This window comes from Sarcophilus harrisii, chromosome 1 (genome assembly GCF_902635505.1).
Source record: "Sarcophilus harrisii chromosome 1, mSarHar1.11, whole genome shotgun sequence".
In the NCBI taxonomy this organism is placed as follows: domain Eukaryota; kingdom Metazoa; phylum Chordata; class Mammalia; order Dasyuromorphia; family Dasyuridae; genus Sarcophilus; species Sarcophilus harrisii.
Window position 1 is genome coordinate 665,435,139 of NC_045426.1, and position 26,851 is coordinate 665,461,989.

Here is a 26,851-nt window from a genome sequence, read left to right on the forward strand (position 1 = left end):
ATCTGCAAAGATTGATAGTTTTGTTTCTATATTGCCTATTCTAATTCTTTCAATTTCTTTTTCTTCTCTTATTGCTGTAGCTAACATTTCTAATACAATAATGAGTAGTAATGATGATAATGGCCATCTTCATGGCCATTTATGGCCATGTACTGGACAGTTACCTACAGTTGATCACATAAATTAGGGCTTTCCTAACATTTTCCATTCACTATCCCCTTTTGCCCAAGAAATTTTTACACAATCTTGTCTTAAAGCTGAGTCAAGGTGTTTCTGGCAGCATTTGTGCAGGCATAGGGCAAAATATGCATACTCTCTGTATAGAACTAAGGCTGCAATGAAGTCACAGCCAAGTGCTGCCACATAAATATTTACCAAGTGCTGCCACATAAATACTTACAATTCATCATGCATTTGATTTTGAATAAATTTTTGGTCGTTGTATTCAGAAACATTTTACTGTTGCCAAATTTTTTGCAACCCCCACATTTACTTATGTGACCCATGGGGAGTGGGGGAAGGGAGGGATTCCCTATTGCTTCATCTCTAATCTTATTGGAAAAGCTTCTTATTTGTCCTCATGACAATAACTTCTGTCTTTCAGATTTTTCTGACATCAGCCTGTTCATCATTTCTTATAGCATAACAGGTTTTTGTTATAATCATATGCCAAAGTTGTTCAGCTATTCTCCAACTGATGGGTGTCCCCTCAATTTTAGATTTATGTTACTTATTTTAAGGAAAGTCTACTTATTCCTGTGTTGGCTAGTATTCTTAATAGGAATGAATGTGTTTTGTCAAAAGCTTTTTCTGCATCTTTTGAGATAATCATTTGATTTCTGTTGGTTTTGTTATTGGGACAGTCAATTCTGCTGATGGTTTTCCTAATATTGAATCAGTCTTGCATTCCTAGTATAAATCCCACATCATCATAGCGTATAATTATTTGCATATTTTATGTTAAAAAATGGACATAAAAGTTGTTCTTGGAAGCAACAGTGTCTTTATGTGCATGCAGCCTTCATTTCTGTTCATTGACTTGAAATTTTGATCCTTTGGAGATTATGATGTTTAATTATTCACAGCCATCACCAGAAGATTATTGGTATTTAAAAACTGGGTTTTTGCCTTGAGTAGAATCTGAGGCTCATTAAAAGCACAGTACAATTTTTCAGTTGCAAAAATCTCTATTCTCCTTATTCAAGTCTGACCCCAGTAACTGTCCATATATAAAGTGTACATATTTGGTGCACAGTACGGTTTTATTCTCTGCATCTTTTAGATATTTGTGTTAATGTTAAAATGTGTTAGACTATGGAATATCCTTTGTGAAAGCTTGACTTCTTTCTTTCTTATATTGTTCTCATGGATACTCTTGTTATTTGTATAAATTATTCCCTTAAAGATTTAAGAAATAAGAACATTGAAATATAAATTGTATTTATTGGTATCTTATTGGTCGCTTCAGTTAAGGTGATTATAATATCCATGCTTTTTTCCTAATAATAATAGAAAGAATTTATAATCTAAAATCCACATGGCACATTAAGGTTTGCAATGTACATTATTTCATTTGAGTCTCAGTACAAGAGAGGTCTCATATTTGCAGTAGTGTGATAAATTTCGAGTCAGAATAATTGAGTTTGATCTCTTACTCTGCCACTTCCTGCCTGGGTGACTATGGGCAAGTTTCCTATCTTTACAAGCCTCAGTAAAATCAGTCCAGTACTTCTCATTATTAAGATCACAAAGCACCTTCTAGTTCTCACCCTGTGATCTGGGAACTGCCCTTTGTGACAGATACTTTTGGCAGATATTTGTTTGTTTATATTTTGTGGAAAAAGGGACAGATGCATAGAAAGATTGTAATACATTGAGGTCATATCAGAGATCGTACTTGGGATCCTGTTGTTCTAAATGCAAGTCCAGCTCTCCGCATATACTGCCATCCTCTCCGAGAGCTTGGAAACAGATCTGAGGAGATATGCCCTCCAGGTGGACAATATGACATCCTTATTATATTTCTTCTTGTCCAATAGAGATCTCCATTTATGACTTAGTTATCTTTTGCAGCTTTAGTCTTTTTGAAGATAAGTATGCTTTCTCTGTCCAGTACATAAAAAAAGCTTTGTGGTGTCCATTTACCTCAGTTTTTGTGAGTGTCACCTTTTCTCTAAATAAAGCTCTCCATACATTCTAACATCATATTGATTCAGATTTCCTTTCTGGGTCAAATTAAACCACCGATTCCATTCTTAGTGATGGCCTTTGGTCAGTTCTTTTAAGTTTCTTTTAAGTTTTTAAGTTTCACCTTAATCACTAAAGAATGTTCCTCTTCTGATCATATTTGTCCAAGCTTCTTAAATTCTGGGTTATGATCTCTCTCCTCCCTCTCCCTCCCTTCCCCCACTCCCCATGGGTCACATAAGTAAATGTGGGGGTTGCAAAAAATTTGGCAACAGTAAAATGTTTCTGAATACAACGACCAAAAATTTATTCAAAATCAAATGCATGATGAATTGTAAGTATTTATGTGGCAGCACTTGGTAAATATTTATGTGGCAGCACTTGGCTGTGACTTCATTGCAGCCTTAGTTCTATACAGAGAGTATGCATATTTTGCCCTATGCCTGCACAAATGCTGCCAGAAACACCTTGACTCAGCTTTAAGACAAGATTGTGTAAAAATTTCTTGGGCAAAAGGGGATAGTGAATGGAAAATGTTAGGAAAGCCCTAATTTATGTGATCAACTGTAGGTAAGTTTCCATGACTCCAGATGTAGAAGGAATAATAGATTTGGTTATACAGATTATAGTCAGCTGTGCTTACTTAATGTCCTAGTGACTATCAGTATTTTTTCTTTATTCTTATATTATTCTTAAGTAGTTATTACTTGCTACTTAATTAAGTTTATTTTCAATAATAATGCTTTTGAAATTTTAACTTTTCTAGCGGTATCAGGACACACCTGGTGTTGAGCACATACCTGTGGTCCAGATTGATCTCTCCGTTCCCTTGAAAGTTCCAGGCAAGTTTGTGCTAAACATTTATCTTCATTGTTTTCAGAAACTGGAATCTCTCAATCTCTCTCTCTCTCTCTCTCTCTCTCTCACACACACACACACACACTCTAGTGCTTTATCCATTGTATCAACTTCTCTTTCTTTCCTAATGCCATAATTAGGAGAACATAGGCCTGCAGATCTAAGTGAGGGGCCCCTATCCTATTGCTAAGGTCATAAATGAACCTTTGTTCCAGAAGGATTGTGGATGTGGCAGTGATATCAAGACTGCTCAGGCTAATCAACCTAATTTCTCTGCAAAGCTGAGTTCAGCAAGAAGCAAGTTCAGCCCAAAAAGGAATTTCCCATCTGTTCCTCTTCTTCATTATATTATGAACAATATACAGAAAAATATAGAAAAAATTCATCATTAGAAATTGAGACTGCCTTGACAGAGTACAATAGAACACCAGGAATCTTCTGTGTCAATTTGTGTGAAAACAGGTTAAGGCCAAAATGTATTTCTTCACACCCCAAAAGGAGGAACAGTAAATAATCCTTATCATCTCCTTGAATCTGGTACAGTCTTTTGTATATAGTAGACCCTTAATGAAAGATTGAATTAATAATCCACTAGTTGATTCTCATTACCAGAATTTGTTCAAGTGCTAAAAATCCTTTCACAAATTGTAATGAGTAATAAATATAATCGTGGAAATTTTTTTTTTAATTTCCAAATTTCTAGAAAAAATTTTAAAAAGATTTAAAACTTCCTCAATATGAGTTTTGAGTAAATTTTTAACAGATCATGAGAACACTTCTATAGCTGAAAATCACTATCATTTTTTTTCTGGAATGTGCAAAAATATTTAGTAACTTAATGATCACTATTAGAAAAAAATGAATAAAGACTATCATAAGAGCTTGATTCTCTCTGATAAATATTGATTTAATCCTCTTGAATGTTGATTGAATTTGATATAGGTTCATATAATGGTTTTATGTCATAGAGGAATTTTGTCTGGGGAAAACTACATCTTAAGTTCAGAATGCAGAATTCTGGTAGCCAGTGGGCAGGATGTAAGTGATAGATTCAATAAGATTTCTTTTCTCTTATTAAGAAAATTTTACTTTTTTAAGTTCACATTTTTTCTATTTGTATCACCTTCATTTCCAATTATATCTCTTCCTTCACCTCTTTTCAGGGAGCTTATACCTTGTAACAAAAAGATTTTTTTTTTTAAAGAGTTGAAAAAACACATTAGCTAAATCTGATGCTCTATGTAATAGTTGACTCCTATAAATCCCCACATCTAGATGGTGCAGTCGATAGTGATGGGTCTGGAGTCAAGATCTGAGTTTAAATCTACCTCAGTCACTTACTAACTTGTGACTCTGGACACTTAACCTTGTTTACCTCATTTTCCTCATCTGTAAAGTGAACTTGTGAAGGAAGTAGCAAATCACTCCAGTCTCAGAGCCAAAAAATAAAACCCAAATGGAGTCACAAAGAGTCAGACGTGTGAAAAGACAGAACAACTCCCAGCCTCTACAAATAAGAACAGAAGATAAGTTTTCTCAGCTAGTTTTTGGAGCTAACTTGGGTGTTATCATTCTTATGATTTATTTTCAAGTATAGAGTTTTATAGTAGATCTAAGTGCAGCTAAGACTGTCAAGGCAGTCTAAGTAGCTCAGTTTATCCTGAAACTGTAAAGATTATATTAGATACTCAGTGACTGTTTTGTTGAATTGATAACACATTAGATCAGGGGTTGTTAAGATCTGACCCAAAGACCAAATCCAGCCCACTTCCTGCTCCACTTCCCCTGATCTACTGTGATTTGCTGGGTTTTCTCCCTCCCTTACCTTTTGGCCCAAAAGCAATATCATAAATCTTCATAGGCTTTCAGTATTGGAAGAGATTTTTATATATGAAACAGAATGTCAGAGCTTCAAGGAATCTTAGAAAATAGATCTTGAAATTTTCAAGCTGAGCAATACTTTGGAAATAATCTGACTTACCCTATAGCTCTATAGCACATTTGGTTGGAAGAAATAAATACTTTTAGGTACTTAAATTTGAATATATATACTTTTAGCATACCTTCAAAGATAAAATAAACCACGTATTAATAACATTTCAAATCTTTTTTTTTTTTCATACATTTAAAAAAATTTACATGGACTTTTTTCTTTTTTTCCCCCCAATAAACTAGATAGTGTCTCAGGTCCCTTCTGCATCTAGTATTTACGAATATATTATTCTGCCTGCTACTCGCAATGGGGATGAGGGATGAGAGCAGCTATCAGATGTTATAACAGGCCCTTATTACTACATACACTTTTCCCTCTGTCCCTCCTTTCTCAAAATGATGAATGTTTTCCCTGCACTACCCGTGACTGACTGACTGAGAGCAGACCTGCAATATCCTGATTGGCACAGAGAGGGAAGTTCAGCAAACCTGTCTTCAGCACAAGTGATACAAAGATGAGTAGGGCATAATCCCTTCTCAAAGGTATCTACAATCTAGCTGAAGCAGGGGGTGAGGAATAAGTATAATTAACTGACACCAGGGAGAGGAGGTCCACTCCAGATCCTGAGAGGTACTGAGCAGGAAGAAGACCCTTTCACCTGGAATGGTGTCAAACTGTACTTTTAGCAGGGGCTGCCAGGTGAGCCAGGCCACTCCTGGCACAAGGGTAGGTAAGCAAAGAAAACCAAAAGGAAAGGCAGCAGCGCGTGGCAGTGCTGTGATCTTGACTTACTTACACACCCTTCTCCCACCACCATCATGAGAAAAATTGGGAGCCAGGGATGAGCCCTTCTGTTCCATCACTGTTTCTTTCTTGTTTTTTTTTTTTTTTTTTTTCTGAGGGGTTAAGTGACTTGCCCAGGGTCACACAGCTAGGAAGTATTAAATGTCTGAGGCCAGATTTGAACTCCTGATTTCAGGGTTGATGTTCTAAGCACTGTGCCACCTAGCTGCCCCTCCATCACTGTTACTTTCCTTTGCCATTGATGTCTTTGAAACTTTGTGGCTCATCATTCTTGAGTTGAACGTCTTTATTGGCTTTGCACTCCCCAACACTGTAATTGCACCTTCTGTAGGTATTCCTATGTCAGATCAGTATGTGAAGCTTGAAGAAGAACGGAGACATAAACAAAAACTTGAGAAAGACAAGAAGAAGAAAAAGCAGAAAAAGGAGAAGAAAGGCAAACATCGCCGACACAACTCACTTCACACAGAAAGTGATGAAGACATAGCTCCTGCACAACAAGTGGACATCATCACCGAGGAGATGCCGGAGGTTAGTGTCTCACTCAGCCCTCCCTCACCATGATGTCCTCTCTTTTCCTTTCCTTTGTACTGTAGTGGTCTGCTGGGTAAGGCACAGAGTTAGCCTTTTCAAGGGCCGGCTGCTTTTCCTCAGGTCTGTGCTACCATAGGATCCCTTGAGTCAGCATAGTCTGAGGTCCTGACTTCTCTTCTAGAACAGGATCCTGCTGAATGACATTGACCTGCTGTTCCCGCTTCCTTTCCTATTACGACATCCTTAAGGGTCACACTTTATGGGGAGAAAACACCGAACCAGAGGCAAGAAACCTAACAAGGAAACAATGAGTCAGTTGTGATTGGTAACAAACCCATATCACACCTTTTGGCTAAGCAACATAGCTTCCTCATCCATTACTTTCTGCTGCATCACTAATAGTTTAATGTACTTTTCACTCAGTAGTCATTTTTACATAGAGGTTCTAGAATTTATGTGGGGCATTGCTTAAGAGGTAATTTATTTTGTTTTTGGTAGAATCCTTTTCTAAATCACATGGACAGAATGTCCATCTGTGGGCCCCAGCAATAAATTCAGCTGCCTTAGTATGGGTTGGTTTCTTGATCACTATAGTGGAATCTTTCAAAGTGTGCCTTTGGAAATGTGAGCATTAACTGTGTAGACAGCTTTAAGCCTTTTCCCATAAAACTAAAGTCCAAGGCTATCTTTTCATTGGGACTCCTTGGGTTTTGAAGTTATACCTAGTTAGAATGAATGGTTTCTATATAAACAGACTGGTTCTCTTTTATTTTTGTATGTTTAACCTTCCCTACCATCACCCCCAGAATGCACTTCCAAGTGATGAAGATGACAAAGATCCCAATGATCCCTATAAGGCCCTGGACATAGATTTGGATAAGTAAGTAAATTGAATTCTTTGGGGTTTTTTTGTCTGTTGGTTAAAATCCTTCTAAAAATGTAGTAAGCCTTTCCATTATTTTAGGGGCTTTTGTGGCTAGAAAGGCACTATTGAATTAGAGACTCTGTGATTTAGAAGGGTCATTAGATTCAATCTCTTTTCTTATGTGTGAGTCCCTTCTGCTATATTGAAAGTATTCAGCCTACACACAAACATTTCCAAAAACGGGGAGCTCTGTACCTAATAAGTTACACCCCATTCCATTTTTTCACATTCTCAGGGCTAGAAGAAAGTCTTTCTATAATTTTCACCCATTGCTCTTAATTTTGCCATCTAGAGCAAAGCAGAATAAGCCTTTTCTCTGTGATAGCTTTTTAATTAAAAATCATGATTATGAGCCCATAAAGTCTTGCCTTTTGGAGAAAGAAATGGCAAATTACTCCAGTATCTTTGCCAGGAAAACCCCCCAGAAAGAGTCATGGAGAGTCCAGTGTGACTGAACAACACATGCCTTGTCTACTCAAGGTTAAAATGGCCTCAATTCCTTCAGTCAGGTTTCACAGAGCATGGTTTTGAGCCTACTCATTTTCCTAGTTGTCCTCTGTATGTGCTTCAAAACATGTCCTAATCCTTTCTAAAAATGTTCCCAGAATGAACACTGGTGTCCATCTAGTAAGTCAGAAAATTTTCATGTTTTCCCCATTATCTGAGAGCATTAATTGGTTTTTCTGTTTCTTCACTTTAAAAGCACCCATCCTCACCCCTGTCCCCACCCCACATACCATAACAGTCCTCTAAGCCTGGTGACCTCCAAGGGATTTTCCTCTGTACAAGTTTATCAGCCAGGCTGATAGGGCAGACCCATCAGGATGAAATTGTGAGGTTGCTTCTCTTAAACCTCTGCTGGCTGCCTAGATCCTCATCTTAGGCTGTGCTCCTCTATTTCACTGCCTCAGAGAGAACTTGGCATTAATAGAGAATGCTAACTGACAATGTCCTTTCCTAATGAATTCCGTTCTACTGAAAAAACTAGATAAAACTCATCCCTTTTAGCACTGGAAGCATGTTATATCCCACCCCATTCCTTTGTACTCGAGCAAAATAGCTGCTTCCAATATCTGAAAATCTATAACATTTAAGTCCCCATGGAGCAAATAAATGATCAGGCTGGCCATGGACAAAGTCACAAAGTTAGGGAATTGGTCTTAAGTATTCTGTCCATGCTGTGTATAATGATTGCCATCGTGGCTTTTAACAGCGCCCCATTTTGATAGCTCCTTCATCCAGCCAGTGTGATCTTTCTCGAAATGAAGATCAGAATTTTAGGAGGCCCTGGAGATGTCCATTGAAAGTTCCCAGCTCCCCTCTGTTTATATCTCTACAGAATTTAAAATATCTTCCTTCTGTTTATAGGTCCATTGCAATTTTTTTTGAGGGTCCACTCTTGAGATTTCATTATGGGATTAGCTAGAAGGTAGTACCTTACAGGCCAGGCTAGTCCAAGCCTTTCAATTTACACTGGAGTAAAATGAGATTTGCCTCTTAGTAACAAGGCTAAATCATTTAAGCCCAGGTCTTCTGATTCCTGAGTTGGTATTCTTTAATCTGTACCTCATTGTACTGATAATAGCTTACATTTGCATAATACTTTAAGGTTTGCAAAGCAATTTTGATGCATTCCCATATGGTCTTTACAATGACCTTGATAAATAGTTGGTATTATTGTTATTAGTCACATTTTACAGTTAAGGAAAGTGAGTCTTGGCCAGGTTAAATGGTCTGCCCATGGTCTTAAAACTAGTGAATGTAATTGTAGGGAACTCCCTCCACCAATCCAGATCCTCCTCCATAACTTGTCATCTCAGAGAATTTCTTGGGAAGATTGAGAGGCTAAATGACTCCCCTGCAGTCATAGAGTGTGTCTGAGGCTAGACTGAATCCCATCCCTTCTGGACTTCGAGGCCAACACTGCATTCTTTCCAGTATCTTGCCTCTTATGCAAACTTTAAAGTACTAGGTAAATGTCAGCTATTATGGCTGAGGAGCACTTGATTTCTGAATTATTGACATTGTTCCTCCCCTTTTTTGGTCCCCAAAATAAGTTAAAACCATGTCTAATTTTGGGATGGGCTGTAAACCAAGAAAGAAATATGAAGCTAACTTCCAATAATAGTTTGAAAAACAGTTCCCTTTAAATTTGTTTTGTGCTCTTGCTAAAAAATTCTCACCCTCTCTGATTCTAGATTCATGGGAATCTGTAATGAATAGCATTGTCATTTTCACTGTGTCAATTCTGATAGTAGCTTTATTGCTGTACCAGGATAATGATTAGAAATTTTTCTTTTAATAACTGGTATTGTTTTCTAGTCTTACAAAACTGTTTCTGTCATAACAGTATCTTTGGTAAAAAGCCAGAGCAGTTTTATTGTTAAGATATTTCTTTGAAATAACATTCTTATCATCTGTTCATTAAAAAATGTTTAGCATTCTGGTGTGGGAGGAGTTAAGCTATAGATTTAGCCAGTTTTAAATTTTGTAGTTCAATTGTAGTTGAAACAAGATTGTAGATCACCATTTTGTTGTTTTTTAGAATGGGCAAGTTCATGGAAAATCCTGGTTTACACATGGGAATGAGTTGTTCTAAGCTTTGCCCAGCGTTTCCACTTAAAGATAATTCTGCACTCCTGGTTTTCTATCAAGCAGTAGAAGGGAACTCTTTGTAAGCACTCTTTGCCCCTAAGTGGCTGATTCACAGTCATAATTCTTTCCTACTTTCCAGTTGTCTGCTGCAGAAATTAACACAGAGTCATGGCTTTGAGTTAGAGATTAACAGGAGCAGCCAATTAGATTCTTAAGCAGGAAAAGCCCTTCAGTTGCTGCACAAAGGGCTTCTAGACTAAAGTGAAAGATGTATTTATGGACAATCTAATATTAGAATTGTTTCTAAATTAAATGATGTTCCCAATTAAAAAAGCTTGGTTCTTCATTTTTTGTCTGTCCATTCTTTTCTCATCGCTTCAGAGCCATTGGCCCCTGTCTGTCTGTCACTTGTTCTCATAACTTCTGTCCTCTCTCTTTTTCTTTCTGTGCTCACATTGCCATGTCTATCTCTCACACCCACATGCAGTCTGGTTTCAGGGAAGCCTCACAGGTAAGATATCCCAGTATTTCAGCATTCTTTGAAAAAAAAAATTGGTTTGCTGCTCCCAGAACAGTTTTGTATAGCTTCTTAGGATCATACGTGATGTTTTCAACCTATAGACACAAACCTAGACTGGATGGCCAATTTTTCTTTGGGACTTTTCTCAGGAGTCATGATGGGCAGCTTCCAGGAAGCCAAGCATATTGCAGTTCTGTAACTGCTTATTAGCTAAACCAACAAGTGATCTTTGAGAGTTTACAATGTTTTGTTTTAAAATAAAATTAGATTAGTCTCCCTTCTGCCATCATTACTTACTGACAGCATACTAAAGCAAGCATTTAAACTATATTAATGGCAACCCAGAAGGACTAATAATTTGACTTGGCCAGCAGACCTGGAGAATACTAACGGCTTTCCCCTGCTTTGTCTTGCTCCCAAGATGCAAGCTGTCTCGGTGTTTATTTTTAAATGCAAAGTTCTCAACAGAAAAAAAAAGTATGATTTTGAGCACCTATGTCTGCATGGTGTATGACGTTAGATTAGAATGCCAGCTGATGAATAATGCTACTCATCATTTGCTTCTACAGACAGACAATTGATTAGTTAAGAGAATCTTGCTCTCAAATCATTAGAACCCTCACCTTCCAGGTCTGAGAAAGAAAATACTAGTTCCTCTCCTGATGTGAAGGCTTGGCTGTCTATTCATTTGCTAAGGAGCCAATGAATTGTATATAGCTTGCTTTGTATTATCTAGAGTTTTGAGGTTTTCTCCTTCTTTACCCTCAACTCTTTAACGATAATGTGGCTTGTGAGGATCTAAAGTATGGTTTTGTGTCCCCATACTGTTTCTCTTGAAAGTGTTCAAGTACTTTCATTATCCTCCAGTGAGGAGATAAGGTTAGTACAGAGTTGAAAAAATAGTTTTCGTTTTTTAAAATGCATGCAAGAGAAAGTGGTCTCTGGCTATGCACAGGAGATTCCCTTTGAAACCCTAAAGTATGCACACATCACCGGCTTGGGGGCATAAGTGGGGTTTTTAGGCAAATATTTATTTCATTAGAGAGCACACTTTGGGGAAACTAGTGAACGTTCTGGTATTAGAATGGTCTCTGTCACCAAATATTACCCTTCTTTTTTCTTTTAAGGCCCTTAGCAGATAGTGAAAAACTACCAGTCCAAAGGCATAGAAATGCAGAGACCCCCAAATCCCCTGAGAAAGAAGAAATTCCTGTGATAGAAAAGAAGAGCAAAAAACCAAAAAAGAAAGAGAAGAAGCACAAAGAAAAAGAGAGAGAGAAAGAAAAGAAAAAAGAGAAAGAAAAAGAGAAAAAGGTAATTCTTATTAGTTTCTTGCCATCTTGGGCATTAAACACTTTGAAGGCAGGAACCACAACTTCTTATTTTCTATTTCCTCCTAGTTCCTGACATGCCTGGACTCTGGCTGAGTCACAGAAGCATGGTGGGTGGGGAGTTAGGGCAGAAGGTTTAGGCTCTCTGGGCCTTGTTTCCATCATCTGGAACATTTGAGAGCTTTGCAGTACCCGCCTCAGATGACTGTGGTGAGGAAAGTGTTTTGTAAACCTCAAAGTGTTATAGGAATGTGAGCAGCAGTTATAAATCATGATATTTTGTTTATAAACCTTGTCAGACTGCTTCTACTTCCATCTCAAATGTGAAAAATCAAGCCTTGGCTGAAACTTTTGTGATTGTTTTTGACTCAGAGGGGAATTTGTGGAATTTGCCTTGGTTAAATCTTTGTAAGTCTTTCTGGGTTAAATAGCAGATGGCAGGAAGCTGTTGGGAAATTGCCCCTGGCCACATTGCAAAGAGGCTGAAAATACTTCGGTAAAGACCCAGGAACAAACTGTGATTCCTGTCCAAAGAAATTCATCACCAGAAGGGCAGCCATTAGGTTATAGATTTAAGGGGACAATGGCAACCTAGGAAACAGATGTTTAAAAATACAGACATTTATGTCATCCTCATCTCTTTCTGCAGTGACAGTGGCAAGATGGTGGAGAGTGAGACATGGGGGGTCATGGGAGTTTGAGATGGACAAGAGCTCAAAGGCCTTCGAGTCCAACCTCCTCTTTTTACAGTTAAGGAAACTGAGGCTCAGAGAAGAAAAGTAATTTGTTCAAGATTACCTAGGAAGTAAGCATCACTGAAATTTGAACCCAGGGTCTTTTACTCCAAATTTATTGCTATAACCATTGTATATTACTAACTAGAATTGGCATGTGACAAAAGATATTTATGACTAAAGAAAATTGGGCCAGTCATGTAGTTGAAATTGAGAGCTAATTATTGAACATTTTAAGTGCTGAAATGATCATCACTGAAATACCATCAAAATCAGAGGAGAGCTTCCAGCACAGAGAAGTGGCTCCTCTGGAGTATGTAGAAAAAATGGTCAAGAATTGCCCAACAGAGGAGTAGCAGTTTATCACCGAAGGGGGAGGGGGGGTATCTATACCACTTAGACCATATTCTCATTGGAGCATCCGCCATGTTTCATGTTTCACTAGATGTTGATACTCCGTTAATCACTGAACTATCATCACTGTGGTCACATCTGTCCTAGAAACTTATATGATTATAACTTGTTATAATCAACACCTTATTGAAGCCTTTAAGGCTATGTTTTGTTCTAACCGATAACTAAATGATATTTTTAAATCTGCTTTTTCTTTATATATCAAGGGGTAAACACATTGCTGGACAAATTGAGCCATGTCCAGATTGACAGTCTCGTTATTAATTAAAGTAGATGATATTAGGAAGTTATAGATAAGTGTTTTTGTGAGAAAAAAAAGTGCTTCCAGAATTACAGCCTAAGTTACAATAGAGCAAATGCCTGGGAATAAAAGGGGTCTTACTGAGTTTTTCCAGTTCTTTACCCTTTCCTCCTTTCTTTTGCCAGCCAGAACAGAGGGCAGGAACCACTCCTCCTCGAGTCTGCAGCACTTAGGAAGAGAGAACAAAAGGAATATAGGGAAATTTTTTTAGAGATACTGGGTAATAAAGGGAAGATTTCTATATTCTACCAAGGAATCCAGAGGAAAGGGATGTTTATAAATTAGGAACTGGATAGGAACATTCTCTTTTCTTTCCTTGATGATAAATCATATCTTACATGGATGTGACAGATTAAAAACTGAGTTACTTCTTATTCCATATGTTGTTGTTGTTGTTGTTGTTTTTAAAGCCTATGATCTAATTTTTTCTTCTGAAACTTCATCTCCTCTTTATTAAGGGGGAAGACTTGGACTTCTGGCTCTCTGCTGCTCCGTCAGCTGCTTCCACTGCACAGTCACCTGTAAGTCACCCACTCTAAGAGCATACTCTTTTAGTCTTGCCTTAATAAGTGAAAATATGTCGGAAAATGACTGGTAATGTAAGTGACTCCATTAAATTGTCAGGAAGTTCACTGTATTCCTCTGGGCAAATATCCCATGAGAGTTGTGTGGCTGTAAGTGGAAGCCAGACTGGTATGTGGTGGTGACATTGGCAAGATGGGTATAAGCTTTGTATATATAAGTGAACATCAGGAAATGCCTTTCAAGCTAAGCATCTTTTCTTGGTTATCTGCTCCACTAGACGCCTTCAAATAAAACTCTTTGGGATATTTGAAGGACTTTTCCCTTCATTTATGATCTCTTTTTGAGAAAACCCTTGAGCCCTTAATTTCATATTTCAAGCTTTCTAATTATTAAAGCATATTTTTATCAAGGTACTTTTCCTCTAAAATTGATATTGGCAGGGTAGCTAATTGGTGCCATGAATAGAACACCAGCCCTGGAATCAGGAGGACCTGAGTTTAAATTCAGCTTCTCAGACACTTGACATTTATTAGCTACGTGACCTAGGTCAAGTCCCTTAATCTTGATTACCTTGTGCTTCTCTCTCCTCCTTCCTTCCCCCCCAAATAAAGAAATTTATGTTGACAAAAGGTCTTTGAGTGGAAAGAAAACGATCATCTTTTGAATTTCTTCTTGGTATTTTAGAAGATGATGGAAACATAAGTACTTAATAATGGTTTATTGAATTGTATCAACTATTTCCACCTTTCCAGCCAATGATAATCACAGTTGGCAAAACGTTTTGAAAACCTGTTTCACATTAACCATTGAAAGTGGGACTGCTGCTAACTTAGGAATTATTTGACATATATAAGACTAGAGAGTATAGTTTCAGCCCCATCAGAGATAAAGGTTACTTGGTTTGTAAGAAGAAATAGGCCTTCCTAAAACACTTCTAATGTGCTTTCCTTTTTAAATATTTAAATTTAACTACATTTGCCCTATAGATCCATTAGCCACACACATGCTAACATGAGCTAGTTTGTATTGGGTTTACTGTGGTAAAAACAAACTTTTTATCCTCTTGTGCAGAATGAACCCAGTTTAAATACGGTTATGGCTGTACCTGAAGACTATGAAGAACCTAAAAAAGAAGAGAGAGAAGATGAAGATGATGATGAAGAAAAGGTAAGCAAACAACACAACAATGCATCTGCATTGTAGAGGCAGTTGTTTACAGCGCCTTGTTTTCAATGGACTCTTGATAAATGTTGGTTGGAACTTTGACTTATGAATTCTCATAAACACAATAACCAACCACAATTCCAGAAGCCCCTTGAAGAAGCCTGCTATCCTCCTCTGGATAGAGGTGACTATCTCAGGATGCAAGTGAGACAGATTTTTTTTTGAATATGACCAATCAAAAATTTCCTTTGTTTGATTATATACATATTTGTTACAAAAGATATGTTTTTCTTTTTTCCCCCTTTTCTCCACAGGGGAGGGAAGTAGAAGAAAAAGAAAATAGTTGGATTTTGTTTTGTTGTTGTTGTTAATTTTTTAAAAATTTAATTAAAAAGAATTAAAGATAAGGATCTCAAAAATAAATAAATGAATAGATAGTTGTTTGATGATGAGCTTCTTTAGCTCTTATAAAGAAAAAGGCAAACAATTGTTGATAGTGGTTGTCTTTTAGAGATTCAGAGTATCAGAGCCAACCAAAGGACCACAATGCTGAATGTGGCAGTCCCCATATCTAATACAATCTTAGGCTGCATCGTATCTAGTAATAAAGAGTCTTGCTTGTCTTAATCTGCTGTCTTAATTAGACTTAGCATATTATATTGCATGCTGGGGGCCACCTTTTAGGAAGGTTGTTGATAAGCTAGAGAGTATCTAGAAAAGGATTCCTAAGATGAGACAGCGTCTTAAGATCATACCATATGAACTTCAACTGAAGAAAAGGAAATGTATAATATAGAGACAATTTTAGGGGGACAAGAGTGCTGCCTTCAGTTATTTAGTAGTTGTGCTTGCTTCAGCCAGCATATATACTAAAATTGGAATGATACAGAGATGATTAGCTTGGCCCCTGTGCAAGGATGACAGGCAAATTGGTGCAGTGTATTTCTTTGTTTTCTTGGTTGTTTTTTTTTTTTTTTTTCCCATTCTCGTGTTTTTCCCTTTTTGCACAGCATAATGAATATGGAAATATGTGTAGAAGAATTGCACATGTTTAACATATCAGATTGCTTGCTATCTTGGGGAGGGGGAAGGGAGAAAAATTTAGAACACAAGGTTTTGCAAAGGTGAATATATAGAGCTATCTTTGCATGTATTTGGAAAAATAAAATGTTATTGAGGGGGAAAATGTAATAACTATCTTAAATGAAAGAAGTATTAGACCTATTCTGCCTGACCCCAGAGGGGGAAATATGAAGTAAAAATTTAAATGAAGGAAATTTAGTTTTGATGAAAGGAGAAGCTTCCTAACAATTAAAGCTATTAAAAAGTGGAATGGGCTAGGCATAGTGAGTTTTTCTCACTAGAGGTATTTAAAGGAATGCCATGATAGATGTATTATAGATTAGATTTTTATTCAGATCTGGGTTGGATCTGATCACCTTTGAATAAGTTTTCTTCTAACTTGGAAATTTTGGGAACTAGCTGGTAGATGTTGGCCTAGAAGTGGGAAAGGGCAAGAATGTTTTCAATGGCATCATTCAGTTCTAACATTCCAGTCTAGCTGAGGCACAGAGCAATTTTAGGGACATAGAATGAAATTAGACTGGTAAAAAATTTTATCAGGTAAAGGAATTGGTTATTCTGGAGGGAGTCTGGAATCACTGAAGAATTTTGAGTCTCAAAAGAATGTGACATGATCTCAGGATGAGGAGGGAGAACTTTAATGATATAAAAAAGGAAATCAAGGGATTCTTTGCAAAATTTTCTTTGGAATTTAATGCTTTGAAGTTGTATTAGAAGTATAATTTGTAGAGATTTAGTCAGTTTTCCATAAATGTTGAAGTCGTCTCACCTAAAAGGAATTATTTTAAGAATTTTTTGTTGACTCTTTTTTGGGTTCTAGAAATCCTCCAAACATAAGAAGAAAAAGCATAAGAAAGAAAAGGAAGAGAAGTCCAAGGACAAAAAGAAATCCAGAAAGAAGAAGCATCCAAGTGAAGAAGAACAAGTGGAGGCTATACAGAACGGCACCCTTGATGATGAACCCCTCCCGGTGAGAGGGTGCTTAAGATCACTTCTGGCTGTGCAGGAAGTTGGGGATGTTCATGAGCTTCCTTAGGTGGACAAGAGGCAATGCTGGACATTTAGAACCAACCAGAATTCACCCAGCAGCTTACCACAAACATGATTTGGTCTTAACTTGGAGGAAAAGAAGGGATGTGGGCCTCAGCAGATTTTTATCCTCACAGGGAGTTTTGAGGGCTGGCATCTGTTCATAATGGTTCTCCTGGCTGTCTCTATTTCCTTTTATATTACAGAGATAGTTTAATTATTAATTATTGTGATAATTTATGCTTCAAAATCCTTTCTTTCATATAAATCCTGCTAGTCTGAGGAGGGCAGGCATTATTATCCTGCTTATGATAGGTGATGACATAGACACTCCAAGAGGTTGAGTAACATTAAATGAAGGAGCCAGCACTCAAATTTAACCCAAACTTAACTTCCTTTCTCTTCCCAAGCCTCTTAGTAATGTGTATGGTTTGGTTAGCAAGTTCTGCAGTGTCCTGTAAATCAACAATAAGTAAGCATTTATTAAACCCCTGCTACTCAATAGGACACAAATCAAATAGATCCTGCCCCCAAGGAATTTACATTTCTAATAAGAGGGGCAACTTACACACACACACACACACACACACACACACACGACTAGAAGGCTTGATCTGGGAGATGGGGAAACCCAGGAATGGGCTCCCTATGGAAGCAGGGTCGGGAGTCTATGATCTATGAGGCAGCTCAAAGGCTAGTTTGATTAGATGTAGTGTGTGGAAAGGCAACTAAGAGATCATAAAGGTGGAAAGGGCTGTAAATGCTAAGAAAAAGAGTTTATATCAGGTCCTGAATTCACTTTAGCTGGGGATGATATTGTCAGACATGTATTTAAAAAAAAGTTCCTTTGCTTAAGACAGGGAGAGCCAATCAAGAGGCTTATCAAAATGGTGCAGGTGAGAGAGCTGAGGAGAGCTTGAACTAGGTTGGTGGCTTTGTGAGGGGAGACAAAGGGGATGTCTGCAAGAATTGTGCATCTAGGGTAGAGCTGCTGTTGGGCTTCTCTATCCCAAGTTAGGATTCTTCTTACGTTCAGTAAGCTCAGGGTAATTTTATTTCCTAAGGATAAAAGTTAATTCATTCTTTATGTTGTTTTACATGCTTGATACTTGCAAGCTCCATTCTTGGAACTAAGTTGTGTTTATCACCTTAAGCTCAAAGATCATCAGCAAGATTTATTAGCAAAGAATAAGGGTCTCAGTTTATTCAGATCAGATTTCTTTGCCTTCCATAAGCTTTCTATACTGAAAATGTTTTCTTTTATCCCCCTAGCCTATGTCCAGTTACTGCCTTCTAGCTGAAAATACTTTCATTAAAATGGTGAGTAACCTGTTCTGGAGTAACTAGTATGGCTTAGAGGAAACAGTCTGCGTTTAGACTAAAGAGCAACATCCTTCCTCTACTGAGATCAATTTGTATTGGTTAGGATGAACCACCACTTCTTCAACAGAAGGACATTCTTATCTTCTCATTAAGTTTCAAAAAAAAAAAAGTGAACAGGTCACTATTTCTTTGTTGTTCTTTACATCTTGCAAATAGAACCTAATTATCATGTTTAATTGGCTTTTTGTTTTCTGTGGAAATGTGCATTTTTATTCTTTTCAAAGATCTCATTCTACAATGAGTGGATTATTTTTGAACTGATGGTACACATTTCCAAGCTGTTCCTTTAAGTGAATAAGACATGGGAAGTGATAAATAGCATACTCTATTAGTCAGAGTGTAGAATGTCCCCTGATATTTGCTATATCTCTAAAATGATTTTTCCCAGCATATATATGTATATATGTTATGTAGATAAATATATGACATATATAATATGACCTATATATTTTAATTTGCTTCATTTCATAAGCTACACTGAGAATTTATACAAACTAGATTAAATTTTGAGAAGGAAATTACAGCTTGTATTTGGGCAGCTAGGTGGCACCTGAGTTCAAATTTGGTCCCAGACACTACAGGGTCACCAGGGTGACCCTGGGCTTAACCCTATTTTCTCAGTTTCCTCATTTATAAAATGAGCTGGAGAAGGAAGTGGCAAACCACTCCAGTATCTTTACCAAGAAAACCCTAAATAGGGGTCACAAAGAGTTGCATGTGACTGAACAACAAGACTAATCTGTTAGGATTTTTTCCCCTTATTTCTTCTTAATCTGATTTAACTTTCATCCTGTACTTAGTAAGTATAAAAAACAACTTATACAACTCCTTTTTGTCTTGACTATTTGCAGACATATGACATTCAAGGCAATCTTCAGAAGGATAGTCAAGTGACAGTGTCTGTGATTTTTGAAAACAAGAGTGATAGCTTCCTGAAAAGCATGGAATTGAATGTGCTGGATTCACTGAACACAAAAATGTCTCGGCCAGAAGGCGCCTCAGTACATGATGGAGTCCCTGTGCCTTTCCAGCTGCCCCCTGGTAAGCAACCTGAAGCCAGATTAACACATCTCTTTGATGGGGGGTAGGGGAAAGTGGGTGCATATGAGCTATAGGTGAGGAAAAGCTTTGATCTTTCATCCCAGTCAAAATAGCGAAATATGTGTGAAAGCACTTGAAAGTTTAAAAATGCTGGCAGCTAGTTCCTTCTAAAGATATCCCACTGAAAAGCATTTCATGATGCTATTATCATAAATGATGGTGATTCCTATGGTAAAGTCCAGAGATGTCATTGATATTCAGCTAGTCTCCCAGTTATAACAGGATTCCTATCTAACCAATTGTCCTATTACTACCACCATTACTAGACTTTGTATCCCAAGTCCTTAACATAAAGCCTCACATACAGTAAGCTCTTAATGAGTACTTGTCAGTTGATAGACCATGCAAATATGCAAATTCAAACTGCTGGAAAAATATTATGAAAACATTCCTTACATGAATCTAGAATAAATTCATCATCATCATAACATGATAACCCATATGCTTATTACATTTGAGTTCATATCTTCAGATAAAGTGCTTTCTGTCACAAGCGTCTGAATTAGATTGTACAAGTATTCTCATCCTCATCCTCCTGACAAGGATTCTGATGCTGAGAGGTTGAGGGATTTCCTTATAGTCATACAGTAAATGTAAGAGTTGAGATTCAAATCCAGGTCTACTTACTCTAGCACCAATGCTCTCTCTCCCCATTTGCCAGACCAAAACCCAGCAGATTGACTTTAAATCTAGAAATTATCCCCAAAACTTGGGAACCATATTTTTTCCTCTAGTTTTCAAGGGAAGAAAACAAGTAGAAGACTAACTTGCTCATAGGACTTGAAGTTGGAAGTGACTAAAGAAGTCATTTTTTCTGATCACTTCATTTTACCTTTTAAGAAACAGAGACCCAATGAGGAAAAGTGATTTGCGTAATATTACATAGCTAGTAGCAAAGCCAGAATTCAAACCAATTCTAATTTCTGTGCAGTGCTGTCTTATAGGGTTTCAGTCTTTTGGAAAGAAATATTGCTCTTTGGTTTGAATATGAAGTTAGAATTCATTATCATGATGAGTGATATTTCATTTTCATAAATATCAGCAAATTCCATTGTTTCCTGGATGGCCTATTATATTAACCTTGGAAGAAGGAAATGTATTAAGGAATCATCATATGAAAGTTCATGTTCCTAGAGAGCATAAGAAAAATTATCTTGTGATTTGTTATAAGGCCCATCAATTTCCAAAAACCATCATCTTCAAAACCTAGTTTAAATAAAAATCATGATGCCTGGAGAAAGACACACACACAGGCCCACATCTCAGTGGTTCTCCATAGTGTCACAGGGCCAGAAGGCAAATGAGCAAACATTGGTCCAGCCTATTAATTTAGAAAATAGGTAATGTAAGGCTCCAAAAGGCCAACTGGCTCCCCCAAAGCTTCCCAGGTACTTAGAAATAGGAAGGATCCTCAGATGCAGAAACCAATGTTCTTCCCATTATTATTTAATTTTTCAGTCGTTTTTGAACCCTTCATGAGCTCATAGATTATAGCATGCCAATTCTGTCCAGAAAGTTTTCTTGGCAAAGATCCTAGAGTCATTTGCCACTTCCTTCTCCAGTTAATCCTTGCCCAGGGTCACAGAACTAGTCCCTTCCAACTTAAGCCAGGTTTGAACTCGCGTGCACACGCGTGCACACACACACACACACACACACACACACACACACTCACTCACTCACTCAGAACTTGCCTTGTTCAGAATCACTTGGCTTTTTTCTTCCTCCCCAATACTTGTACTAAATCCAAAGCAGCTTTCTGATCTCAGAAAGAAGCAGGAATGGTGTCTTTAGTGAGAACAAATCAAGGATGGTCCCAGTGGACGATGAAGGTACTCCCTTCCTCCCTTTCTGTCCCTCTTCCATTTAAAGAGCTTAGTCTCTTGATAAACACATTCTGTAAATAAGAACTGCATCATTAGTACATTCTCCCTGTCTCATCCTGCTGTGATTTTCACGCAGCCTGCTTTTCTTGGCGTCTCATTTCTTTCTCCCTCACCCATCTCTCTCCATGTCAGGAATCTCTAATGAAGCCCAGTTTGTGTTTACTGTTCAGAGCATCATCATGGCACAGAAGCTGAAAGGGACGCTGTCCTTTATAGTCAAAGTAAGTGCAGCTTTAAACTCTATATTTTGCATTGAGTCTGAACTGTGTGGGCTTTTGAGTTTGCATATAGAAAGCACTGCTTTGAAGGGCTTCTCTGGAGCAGCATTTCACCTGTCACATTTCACTTGCCAACCGAGCCCTCCAAAGGGACCACCAACTTCAGAGCGCTTGTCCCAAAGGTTGTTTGCACTTTCATTGTTTGATGCTTGACCCTGCCTTAAGGTGAGCAGATCAGCTGTGATGGGCTAACCTGCCAGTAGGAGAACCGGCTTGGAGCAACAGGGTTCCTCCTTAAAACTGGCATTGCCTGAGATAACTGGGTCCATTTTCTTAACATAAAAAAGAGAAAGGAAAATATAAATATATCTATGTTAAAGGAGTCCAACAGGCTTTAGTAAGAGATAAAGTTCAAAATGGATTTCTTTTTTTTTTTTTTTTTTTTTTTTTTTTATTTAATAGTCTTTAATTTACAGGATATATACATGGGTAACTTTACAGCATTAACAATTGCCAAACCTCTTGTTCCAATTTTTCACCTCTTACCCCCCCCACCCCCTCCCCTAAATGGCAGGATGACCAGTAGATGTTAAATATATTAAAATATAAATTAGATACACGATAAGTATACCCGGCCAAAACGTTATTTTGCTGTAGAAAAAGAATCAGACTTCGAAATATTGTACCATTAGCTTGTGAAGGAAATCAAAAATGCAGGTGTGCATAAATATAGGGATTGGGAATTCAATGTAATGGTTTTTAGTCATCTCCCAGAGTTCTTTTTCTGGGTATAGCTAGTTCAGTTCATTACTGCTCCATTAGAAATGATTTGGTTGATCTCGTTGCAAAATGGATTTCTTAAGGTATTATGAAACTTTACTTTCTTAAGGTGTTGATTTTTAGCCACAACATAATTTTTAAAGTTCAGGGCCAAGGGAATGAATTTTAAAAATATAAATCCTGTCCCTTCCTCCCCTATTCTCCCTTCCTATAACTTCAGTGGAATCACGGGGCGGTGCCTGCCACTGGGTGTGGGTTTCCTTCACTTGTGCAGGAGGCCTATCCTGCTGTGGGGATGGTGCTGGAACCTAGGGATCCTGAGGGCACTCCAGGGTCTCCCTTCTGCAGAGCCCCTGGCCTCCATTCATCTCATTTCCTTTGGCCTGTTGCAGAATGACGAAGGCTCCACCCATGAAAAGCTAGATTTCAAATTACACTTCAGCTGCACCTCATACTTGATCACCACGCCTTGCTATAGGTAAGTGGGTAACGAAGTCAGCAGCTCCAACCTCCCTCACAGTTTCCTGTTCTGCCACTCCTCACTTGGACTCTTACTTTGGCTTTGTACATCCAGCTGAGCTTTGGCTGTAGATATCCCGGTTGTTGCATGAACTACCCAGTGCGCCTTGCAAGTCACTAAGCCCTTTTTTTCTCTTAATTCATTTGTCTCCCATGTTATTTTGTTAAAGGAAAGCACAGTGACTTTGGGTAACATTAATTTGAAGTTTCTCATGAACTTGCTTAAAAATGACATTTTGATCTAAAAAAGAAAGTGTCCCCATCTCTAAAATCAGCATGAAAGTTAGCGACTTGTCAGCAGGAGATTTTGATCTAGTAATGTCTTATATGAGACATTTGGGGATACCATCCAGCCAAGAGTCTGTTGTCTCCTCACCTTGGTAGTAGAAATACTATATATTTTTTTATAAAAGTATTACATCTTTTAACATTTGATGCCTTGCTGCCTTTATAGTTCTTGCTATATTTCTTCTTTTGGGAGTGGGAATTGATTGTGTACTATCTGGGGAGCCTAGAACATTCATTCAGTATAGTCTCGGGGTTGTCCTTCCCTCCCCATTTTGTATTTTTGGGACAGTGATGCTTTTGCCAAGTTGCTGGAGTCTGGTGAACTGAGCATGAATTCCATAAAAGTTGATGGAATTAGCATTTCTTTCCAACACTTACTGGCGAAGATTTGTTTTCACCATCACTTTTCAGGTAAATATATTTCATCTCTGGTTTGAGAAATTTTTTAACCTCTTCTCACTAACATTTAATAAAAGGGTTCTCCTAATAGATCTGCCTTCCTCCTTTGGGATAGTTTCTGTTTTGAGGAATACAGAATTACTATATGCTGAACACATCTCACTAGCAGGGAGACTTAGTCTAAACTAAGGATCATTTGCTCTAATGATTTGGAGCTGGAAGACATGTCAGAAATTAACTGGTACAACCCTCTCATTTTAATGATAAAGAAAGTGAGATTAAATGACTTACCCAATAATTTTCCTTAACTCCATCTAAAATCTGCCTCTCCTTGACTTCTCATTGGTATCAATTCTACCTTGTAAAGATAAGAAGAACAAATCTACTTCTTCTTCTTTGTGACTAGCCTTCATACACTTGAAGATAGCTCTAAATCTTCCCCTCACCCATTTTTCTTGAAATTGAATCCTGTGAGTTTACCCCAACTAAGTAAAGCATCTCCTTAGCTCATTAGCCTGCGTTTTTTATCATCTGTTCCTCTTAGGGGCAGAATCTTTTTTCATCCCCATAATACTCAGCTCCCAGATCACTCTGACTGTTTGAGAATGAAGGCCAAACAGTAGTATATTGTGTAAATGGCTGATTTTTTTTAAAGTAAGTTTTTATTGATAAATTCCCCTTCTTATATCATTAGTTATCTCAAGTGTCCCTTCATTCCTTTTTATCAATATTTTTTAGAGAGTAAAAACAAAGTAAGCATAACTAGTCAATGCATTGAAAAAGTTCAAAAATCTGTACAATATATAATACCTATATGTAATATCTCCATGGAGAGTTGGGTTGGAGTTATCTTTTCATTTAAATTCTGCTTGATTTTTGTTTTGTTACCATTAGTTTTGATTTTGTGTGTGTATGTATGTATAGTTCTTTTCATTTATGTTGTTACGTATCATTTATATAGTTATTATGTGAGCTCTTTCCTTGGCCTTGCTTACTTCACCTTGTATTAATTCACATAAATCTTTCCATATTTCTCTGTATTTTTCACATACTTAATTTATTAAAGCATAATAATATTCCTTTATATTCTTATACTATAATTTTGTTTAGCCCTTCCCAAAGTGATGGACATCTACTTTGTTTATAATTCTTTGCTATGATAAAAAGTGCTACTATAAATATTTTAGTATATATGAAGCCTTTCTTTATTTGCATAATTCCAAATTGCTTTGTTGTACTATTTTGAATTTACAGGTCTTCAAACAATGTATTAGTGTGGTTATTATTCTACATTCCGTCCAACACTAACTCTGTTATTTTTTGTTATTTTTGTCAATGTCCTTCTCTCCCCACTTTGTGGTATAAAGGGAGTATGGGATATAAAGTAAAACTTCAGGGTTATTTTGATTTTCATTTCTTTTATTATTTGTGATTTGGAAAAAAAATTTTATATGGTTATGAATAGTTTGCAGTTCTTTTGAGAACTATTTGCTCATATCATTTGACAACTTATTTATTGGGAAATGATTATTAGTCTTTTATATATTTATTATTTGTGCCTCTAGCATATCAAACCATTATCAGAGAAATTTGATATAAAGTTTTTTTCCCCAGTTCCTTTTCCATTCACTTCCATTTTTATCATAGGTACATTAGTTTTGTGTGTAGAAGCTTTTCAATTTCACATAATCAAATTTATCTTTTTTTTTTTTTTTGTCATTGCTTTTATGTCTTATTTCATATGCAAATACTGAGAACTAGATTTATGCTGTGATCATTTTTCAGAATGAACACTTCAATTAAAGCATTAATGCTATCTAGAGTAAGAATTTAAGGATATTGGCTGCAGAAAGTGATTTTTCATCCTTGAAGCTTTAAAAAAATCTGCCATTTGCTAAGAATTTAGAACTTACTCTTATAACTACTTATTGTAATATTTGCCTATTGTTTTGGTTGAATTACTGAAAGGAAAGAGAGAATAAGTTCAGCTACTGTCTCTGATTTCCATGTTTTTTAATAACCTCATCCTCTTTACAGTCACATCAGTCATATTGGACTCTTTTCTGTTCTCTTATTCCTGCTGTGTCCAGTCAATCACCAAGTCCCCATTGATTCTTTTTACTACTTCATTCCTAGGCCATTAGAAGCAGTCTTCATTCATCTTCCCCTTCCTGTACTCCAGTTCTGATTTCTTATCCTGAGCTTTCCTCATGTCAGTGTCTCTTTCCAAGCCTCTTGTTACTTCTGCATGTTGCACATGGCTTAGGCTTGTTTCCACACTCTGACCCCTTCCTCTCTTCTCCAGAGTGGATGCCCAGTTTTTCCCTATTCGGACTCCTTCACTACAGCCAAGAAGGATGTCTGCTTATCATCTTCCACACATTGCAAGCTTTTTAGGCTCCCTGCCTTTGTTTGCAGCACATTCTGTTATAATAGAAAGAACTCTGGATTTGGAGTCAAAAGAGCTGATTTCAAATCCTAGTCCTTGTGATATACCAGTTGTATTGCCTTCCCACCATAGACATCTTTTTTCCCTCCTTTTTTCTATTGCTCTCCTGATCTATCTTTTTCCCCATCATTCTCTTCCTCCTTTGCCTACACTTCAATACTGACAATTTGCCTCCTTCAAATCCTCCTTGACCGTCCCCAGAAACATCGACATACATGGAAAATCCCCTTCATCCCTTTATAAAGAAGGAAAGGAAGGCTTGGTGAAATGACTGTCAGTGACTTCCTCCTGTCCCTCACTTTTACCTATCAAAATCCTACCCAGTTTTCAAAGGTCATTTCAGATCATCACTCGATTAAGGGCAAAGATTATGTCTCAGCTATTTGAGTTACAGCAGGGTCCCAATCTTTTATGTAGCAATCATTTAGTCAATGTTTGCATGAATGAAGACATAGAAACAGTGCTTCTTAGAGGGTGCAAGCCGCTGGGACAAGACTTGAAAACTGGAACATCCCCATCTCTCTCCATTCTACTAAGATTTGAAATTAAATCCCTGTGTTACTATTCAGCAGAAGCTGAATCACAGATGATTTATCTTCTACAGAGTTTGGAGAATGGGATATTTTCCTCATTACAAAATGTGCATTTGTAAAAAAACACTTTTGTGCTTATGGGACTGCCAACTTTGCCTCTAGAAATAAGAATTGTGCTTACAGTCTCTCATTCTTGGTGTCATCCAGTTATACATTGAAATACTTTCAATATCCATCATTAATCTTAAGTGAGTTTAACATTCTTCCCACGTTACCTCAGAATTCAAGTTCTAGCTGAATATTTTTCATTACAAGTAATAATAGTAATAGCATTTATATAATGCCTTAAGGTTTGTAA

The 26,851-nt window shown here is 37.3% G+C and overlaps 1 protein-coding gene and 1 non-coding gene across 3 annotated transcripts in view; both read left to right on the forward strand.

Annotated features, from left to right (window-relative positions):
• AP3D1 (adaptor related protein complex 3 subunit delta 1) overlaps positions 1-26,851 on the forward strand; it is a 145,989-nt gene that overhangs the window by 116,188 nt on the left and 2,950 nt on the right. The window contains exons 19-31 of one of the 2 annotated variants that reach the window (XM_031948117.1): positions 2,954-3,029; positions 6,114-6,313; positions 7,123-7,196; positions 10,324-10,347; positions 11,484-11,670; positions 13,595-13,657; positions 14,733-14,828; positions 16,729-16,878; positions 18,210-18,257; positions 19,172-19,361; positions 21,440-21,528; positions 22,698-22,783; positions 23,402-23,523. In XM_031948117.1, the coding sequence (XP_031803977.1) occupies positions 2,954-3,029; positions 6,114-6,313; positions 7,123-7,196; positions 10,324-10,347; positions 11,484-11,670; positions 13,595-13,657; positions 14,733-14,828; positions 16,729-16,878; positions 18,210-18,257; positions 19,172-19,361; positions 21,440-21,528; positions 22,698-22,783; positions 23,402-23,523 (1,405 nt within the window). The remainder of the gene's footprint in view (positions 1-2,953; positions 3,030-6,113; positions 6,314-7,122; positions 7,197-10,323; positions 10,348-11,483; positions 11,671-13,594; positions 13,658-14,732; positions 14,829-16,728; positions 16,879-18,209; positions 18,258-19,171; positions 19,362-21,439; positions 21,529-22,697; positions 22,784-23,401; positions 23,524-26,851) is intronic. The other variant, XM_031948118.1, reaches the window with a different exon arrangement.
• LOC111719229 lies at positions 15,670-15,777 on the forward strand. Its single transcript, XR_002769443.1, has one exon. It is a non-coding gene; the product is annotated as a U6 spliceosomal RNA (small nuclear RNA).